A 7,697-nucleotide genomic window follows, 5' to 3' on the forward strand; every position below is an offset into this window, starting at 1 on the left:
GGAAATGGCTCAGGTAAGTTTAAAAGGTTAACCGGACTCGCGCAGTAAGATCTAATTGGTGATGCTCACTCAGGCATAACTAATGCCGTGACCTAGATGTGCATACGATCTGTACTTTCTTCTCAGTTCCATGGTGCCCAGCAGTTAGCTGGATGGTGCCTCCACCACATCTGCACTAATTACAACAGCGTCTGCCGCAAGTTCCCTCGTGACATGAAGGCTAAATCCGCAGGTTAGTGCCGTTACCATAACATCTGTGTTTCACTCCACGTTATCCATAGTTTGCGTCAAACGTGTCGCCGTTTTTGACAGGAACGCCCTTTTGTGACTTTTCAGAGAACCAGAAATACTTCGAGAAGCATCGCTGGCCTCCAGTGTGGTACCTCAAGGAAGATGATCATTACCAGCGAACACGCAAAGAGCGGGAGAAAGAGGACTACCTGTACCAGAAACGGCAGTGTAAACGCAAATGGCTCTTCTGGAATCTTCCGTCCTCGCCCTCGTCCAACTCTCCGTCCTCTCCTGGGTCCTCCGCCGTCATGTGATTAGTCAAGGGTGGAGGACGGATTGAACTGACGTTAAACGGAAATGCACACATCAGCAGTGACAGCCATTTTAAACGAAAAAAATAAACAGGCGAGAACTTCTACTAAACTACTAAGCAGGAATCAAAACATTTAAAAAAAAAAAAACAAAACAAAACAAGAGGGTGAGCCAGAGACTGTAAACCTTTTTTTTGTTTGGGTTTTGGGATGAGACCCAGCAGATTAAAACAAGGTTCTCAGTGTGAAAAATCAAACATCAATGTTCATCAAAATACTTTTCTGCTGTGAAACCATTTGAAAACAACCCAGTAAAATGGCAGATCTTGTTTTTACAGTAGGATTAAGAGTGGGATTTTTTTCCTCTTCACACTCAGTCTACCGGATAAATCACCAGTTCCACGGTGATGTGCTGCATGGACGAACATACAGATTGTTACACCGGACTTTTCCCAGTGGTACAACCGAGTGGTCTGGGATAAAAAAGCGTATTGCTGAAGGTCAAAAGTACCCAAATGGCCCTGATGTGACTTTAACAGCGAACTGTTTCGCATTTTTTCTGGGGTCTTTTTTTTTTTTTTTTTTAAACGATAATCATTTAGAAAAGGGCTCAAATTTTTCCTCCTCTTGCTTGGACTCTGTCTCTCTCTCTCTTTCTCTCTCTCTTGCTGATGGAGGTTGATGACGATAATAGCATTGCGCGCAGCACACCCGTTAATCAGAACGCTAATGGAAATAGAAAAAAAGAATACTCTGAATACTCGCTGTTGTTTATCGCTAAACTCAAGACCTCAAAGATTCAGACTTATTGTTGTCTCAACAAAAAATGTGGGCACTCAGTAGAGTCTTAACCTCAACTCACGAATGCTTTACTTTCAGAATGCTTACCCGCTTTCTTGAGAGATGTCCCTCTGCACAAGTTTAGTCCCTACTATATGGCATCGTTTGGATGCTCCTGAGAACCACTACGTCGTTACGGTGTCCAGCTATCGTATGAACTAAACTCTGCAGGGTGGAAGATCTCTGTCGCTTACTATTTCGTGAATACTGCACGTCACAATCGCTCTCAGATTGATAACTTAAGATATTCCAATCTATTTACACAGTAGGCTCATGGGCAGGCCCATGACTAGGCCATTTTTTTATTAGAATGTATTTGCAAACAGTGTTCCTGTCTATTGTAGAGAGCACATAATGTTAACGTCTCGGTCGTTTAAAGTACGAATTAAAGTATTAGAGCTTTGACGTAACTGTAGAGTGTAGAATAATAATAAACGATTCAAGCAACAAAAAAACAAAAACAAAACTGCATCATCCTCGTACGAAGTAGCGCTAAACACCGAGGAGTTTACACACTGAATGCGAAATGCCACTAAGTTAAAGCAAGCTTTTAAATAGAGCGCTGTTTACATCTCTTCATTCGAAGCCGTACGAGACGCAGACGCTGCACGCACGATGCATATTAATTACTTTCAAATCTCTGTTCAAACAAATAGTTATTACTTATTTACTCGATCACTTTTTCCCCCTGAAACCACTGAAACTGAAACTTTTCAGCATGTGAAAAGTCAAAGTGGGACAAGGATGGCTGTATAATTCAGTCCCTCCAAAGCTTGCAAGTTTTCAAAATCAATGCAGATGTTCCACAGATTTAGCCCAAGATGTATTGTATCGTGTCACGAGTGCAGCTGTAACAGAAACTTATTACATGCATCTCCACCGGTTGGAGTTTAAAAGAAGAATCCTGTCTTTGCCATTTCACCAATTCATTCGGCAAAAAAAAAAAAATTTGGAAAAAAGCACAAAAAACTCCAGTTGCGCTTCAAACATCAAGTGGTTTTTGGCAGCAAGAGTCACAAAAATCAGTGAAATCCTAGAGGGAATGGTATATAGTATATAATAATAAAGTGGCCCTTTGCAGTGTCTTTGAGAGTTTGTAAAATATTATCAGAGGATGAACGAGTAGAGATTGTGTTTAAAGAAGTTTGCAAATGGCTTGACTGCTTTCAAGAATTCAAGGCGGTAGGCACCAGCACAAACCTTGTTTACATCAATATTCAAGTCAAGATACATGGCGTTTTCCATCAGAAGAACCAGTTTGTGCCAAGAATCTAAACCAATTTCAATGCCTTTTCGTGAGATTTCTAGGTTCCAGAGAGAAATTCAGGAAACATTATACTGGGCTTATATATCTGTCCCAAGTTCTAACCCCAGGTTATCTCCTACTAGCCATTGGAGATGTACTGTACTTTGGGATATAACTGGTCTGTGATTCCAACATTTAGGCTTGATAGCTAGTATCTAATGTTGAGCTTTGGTGAATGTCGACAATATCCTCCTCCTACAAGCATGTTTCTTCATCCAGAACTCTGCTCCTTTATAACAGAGGTGTCAAACAATCTATATTTTATTTAATTTCCAGGAAAAAAAAACATTTTTAATTGAAAAAGTTATTCACCTCCTCTTGGTACGATATCCCTAATATTTGGGATTTTTTTTTTTTTTTTGGTTTGTTTGTTTTTTAAAGAGACCTGGTTAAATAGTCAATTTTAAAGGTGGGGTGCTTAAAGGTGCAGTGCACGATGTTTGAAAAATGCTTCAGAAAACTGAGTCGGGCCGACTAACAAAACAAACGTGTAGCCAATTAGCAGAAAGGGGTGTGTCTTGTCAATGTGCGGCAGAGAGAGTGTTCAGTGCGCATGTCTGACATTAGCCTCTGCCGTTACCTCTGCCTCGGGTTCTAGGTGTTGAACGTCGTCTTCCGTGTGAAACGGAGCTAAACCTTTCACGGTACAACACACAGTACTACAAAAAACACATTTGACCTGTATTATCATAGTATTACTCATTGAGTTCATTTATTGATAAAAATAGCCCCTCGGCCAGCTGCCCCAGCAGGTTCCGCCATAGTAGTTGCCTGTGTTACGTATGTATGTGTTGGGCGGAGCTATCAAAACAGGGGTGACACCCATTTGGGGTAGGGGCGTGTTTGTTTTGGTGATTTCAAATGTCAACATTGGCTTTCAGAGATCGTGCACCCCACCTTTAATAGTTTAAATCTCTGTTTAGCCCCCATTGGACAAACAGATATTATGTTTTTCAGGACTCGTTTGTCTAACGCTACATTTGACTAAAACTCGTAGCCCAGAATTTTTAAAAAAGAAAAGTAAACGTTCCTCAACTCAGAATTCCTACTCGTCAACTCCGGATGGTCTCCTCAACCCGAGTAGCATCAACTCAGCAGTAAAGTAAGAAGTAGTACTTCTAAATCAAATACCTGTATAAACAGTAGAACTCATTTAAAGGTAAGATCATTCAACTCATAGACAATTTAGCTTGTTAAGCGTGTTTACGGATCAGAGTAAGATTGCTTGCTAGCAAAAGGACCGAGATGCATCAAACGTAGCATTTAACTACATAGAAGTATCTAGATAAAGATGGAGATACTCATCTATAAAGGAAACTTAACCTAAATTGGTACAGAATACCGTTAAATGTTTTGTACTCTGTGTGGATGGTTGTCACAGTTTCAGGTTTATGGTACACTGGCAAGACTCCTTCAGAATAAATCAGTTCTGAAGCTTTGTTTTGGATTAGTCAAAAAGAAAGACTTGTATTCAAGATGTGTCTTGTTTTTTTATCCAAGTATTTTAGAAATGTATTAAAAGTCTTTCCTGTTTTGAATCTGCTGAACAATTAACATGAGCGACACCGAGGGTGGAGTTAACGGTTGGTTAGGTTCTTCAGGAGGTCAAGATACTGTGGCGCTATCAGAGATATCAACTCCAAAGTACAGATCTATAGAAATCAAGTTGGTTTGTGAAAACTGGAATATAGAAACGGGAAGAACAAAGCGGTTAGGGATGTCCGAGGACCCAAATGGACTTTATTATCCATCACATTTATGTATAGTTTCATTAGAGAAATCCACAAAATGCAAAAATGCATTTTTTGACCCGAAAACTAAAATCATGATTGAAATACCAGCTCTATTACTACATGGCTCCATATGGTGCCATGCTATTTCATTCAAATACTCTCGTCTCTTAGGGTGTTTTCCCACCTAGTTCGTTTGAGCCCTCCAAACGCTCTCGGAGCGGTTCAGTGTGTATATGTGAACAAACCATGTGATCTGAGAAACCCTTAAAAGGACCCAGAAGCGAACCGTACTCAGACCACCTCTGGTGGTGGTCTGAAGTTGGCTCGTTTGTGGGTTCGTTTGTGGTTCGATTTGTGTATGACATGTGAAAGCAATGAGGTTATGAAAAAAGCTGTGCACTTATTGATATTTGGAAAGAGGATGGCATTAAACGCCAACTATTCTCAACACATAAAAACATAAAAGTATTTCTTCTGTTTTCTCAAAAACTGAAGGAAAGGGGGGACCAATTCTGGGTTCTTTCTTATGAAGTTGAGGTGTGAACACGAAAGGGTCTGAGATCACTTCAATACTAAAGAGGACCAAAAAGAGAACTGGGTTCTCTTTTGAGTCCACTATATTGTGAACACCAAACGGACTGAGGTCACATTCGGCTAGTTCCTTTTCCGGTTCACTTTATGTGAACTGGGTTTGGTTCTTTTAAAACGAACTATATGTGAAAACACCCTTAATATATCCTGTAATACAGGTGGTAACAGAAGCACCTTTTAGTGAGGTTGTTTTTTTTTTGTAATCACTAATACATAATCTGTATATATAAAAAAGAAGAAGAAAAAGCTGTTGAAGCTGTTGGTTTGGTTAGGGCTCTGTTATTCGTCCGTTGTTCTAATGATTGATATTGTGCTAGTCATGTCTTTAAGTGTAATTCTGCAGAGGTTTAAGAGAAATCTTTAACTGACTTATAGCAGGTTTGGGACTGAAAAGAAGTCCCCAGCTGGCTTTTATTAACCTTAATGTGACAATATGTGAGTAATTCTGGAGGTCGGCATAGTTACGTCTCTGAGAATATTACAGATTAAAAATATGGACTGTACTTGTACATAGTTATATATCACAATGTATATTCATTGTATGTTCATAAAATCTCTGATTTTTTGGCATCTGATACTTTGCTGCTGTCCAATGGAAAGTTATAATTTTGTTATTTCCTTCCCTCTCCTCCTCTCCTTCCCTTCAATTTCCTTCCCTTAGCTTCCCTCCCATCTCTGTTCCTCTTCATTCCTTTTCTTTCCTTTCCTCTCCTTTCCTTTCCTTCCGTTAGCTTCCCTCCCATCTCTGTTCCTTTCCTTTCCTCTCCTTTTTTCCTTTCCCTTCTTTTTTCTTGTCTTTTCTTTCCTTTCCTTTCCTTTCCTTTCCCTTAGCTTCCCTCCCATCTCTGTTCCTTTCATTTCCTCTCCTTTCCTTTCCTTTCCTTTCCTTTCCTTTCCTTTCCTTTCCTTTCCTTTCCTTTCCTTTGCTTGCCTTCCATTCCCTTCCCTTCTCTTTCCTTCCCTTCCCTTAGCTTCCCTCCCATCTCTGTTCCTGTCCTTTCCTTTCCTCTCCTTTTTTTCCTTTCCCTTCTTTTTTCTTGTCTTTCCTTTCCTTTCCTTCCCTTCCCTTAGCTTCCCTCCTATCTCTGTTCCTTTCCTCTCCTCTCCTCTCCTTTCATTTTCTTTCCCTTCTTTTTTCTTTCCTTTCCTTTCCTTTCCTTCCCTTGGCTTCCCTCCCATCTCTGTTCCTTTCATTTCCTCTCCTTTCCTTCCCTTTCCTTCCCTTCCCTTAGCTTCCCTCCCATCTCTGTTCCTTTCCTTTCCTTTCCTTTCCTTTCCTTTCCTTTCCTTTCCTTTCCTTTCCTTTCCTTTCCTTTCCTTTCATTTGCTTGCCTTCCATTCCCTTCCCTTCTCTTCCCTTTCCTTCTCTTTGCCTTTCCTTTCCTTTCCTTTCCATTGAGTAAATGATATTTGCTGTTCATGTTCTGACAAAACGAAATGCAACAACGGAAAAACTAAAATCCTGTATTTGTGGGACAGCAATGCTTTAGACCAGGTAAAACACATTTAGGAATTTCTCTATATCTGCTGCTGCAGTCGAGACACCCCATGCCTTAATGTAAATGATTCTCTTTGACAGTAAAGGGTTTGACAGTATAGGGTTATTTTCACTCAATACTGTACGTGTTTGTATTGAATCATGGTGAAATGATACGTACCAAACATGCTGCACACTGTATATCTGTCCATCATGTACTAGTATTAATACTACTAAACATTCGACTGCTTTATTTGCCATCATTATTTACAACAAACGGAAAAACAACAAAAGGAAACGTCGCGATTGTAAAGACACCGTCGTTAATAGCTTTTAAGGCTTTAGAAAATTAGCAAATGCAGTTTACCGCTTCATCCACCCCATGGTAGCCCATGGCCCATAAATTTAGTGCAGGGAATTCCACTTGTAATTTGTCTTTATTTATTACTGACACAATGAAATGCTATTCAACACTCCATAGATGCTGCGTTATACATAGTCGAGCAGGTAAGATTCGAAAACCTTGTTTATGTGCATGTACTTCTCGAATGAATGTTCAGCATCTAACACTGCTTTAGATTTAAATATGAGCAGTAAAAAACAAACAAACAGCTGAGCACTATGCTCGGATAAGTATAATCTAGGCTACTGAGTATGATATACTGCACTTTGATGCAGTTTTAGACACTAAGGCACGCTTTGCTACGACTATCGATTCTATTTAAAAAAAAAACAAAAAACAGAATGTGTAAAAAGAACAAAATCCTGAAATGTTTCCCGTGTTCTCGGTGCTAACGTACCACCGCTGCAAAGAAGCACAAACCAAAGGGAGTACAAGAGACACCCCTAAGAGATGTGTTTTTGCTGCACAATCACAACTAGCTGCTCTGTCCAGGAGTCACCGATGTTCAGCGGTTGAATACAAAACTTGAATGTTTTCTCACTATTAGCAAACTGATGCTGACTTTTTTTAATTTGGTGTGTAGTTTGGATTGTTTCTACCATCAGGAAATGGACATTTGACATTGTAGCATGCATTCTGCTGTAAATAGTGTTTATTTAATAAATCCTAATTGGCAAATGGTTGTGTTTTTTTTTGTGTGTGTGTGTGTTTATTTCTCAGCTTCTCGGACTGTGTGTTTGTGATTCTCTGCACTACTGTCTTTACACTTATGCTTTGTCTCCTTTGTCAATTAATTAGCGCTTTA

General features: G+C 39.7%; 1 protein-coding gene across 1 annotated transcript in view; it reads left to right on the forward strand.

The window, feature by feature from the left end:
- The window catches only part of LOC132853749 (rho-related BTB domain-containing protein 2-like), a 13,092-nt gene extending 11,244 nt beyond the window's left edge, over positions 1–1,848 (forward strand). Inside the window, exons 8-10 of the mRNA XM_060881686.1 lie at positions 1–13; positions 127–232; positions 337–1,848. The exon at positions 1–13 is cut by the window's left edge and continues 76 nt beyond it. Of these exons, the coding sequence (XP_060737669.1) occupies positions 1–13; positions 127–232; positions 337–545 (328 nt within the window). The 3' untranslated portion in view covers positions 546–1,848. The remainder of the gene's footprint in view (positions 14–126; positions 233–336) is intronic.
- Positions 1,849–7,697: the final 5,849 nt, after the last annotated feature.

This window comes from Tachysurus vachellii, chromosome 11 (genome assembly GCF_030014155.1).
Source record: "Tachysurus vachellii isolate PV-2020 chromosome 11, HZAU_Pvac_v1, whole genome shotgun sequence".
NCBI classification, from domain to species: Eukaryota; Metazoa; Chordata; class Actinopteri; order Siluriformes; family Bagridae; genus Tachysurus; species Tachysurus vachellii.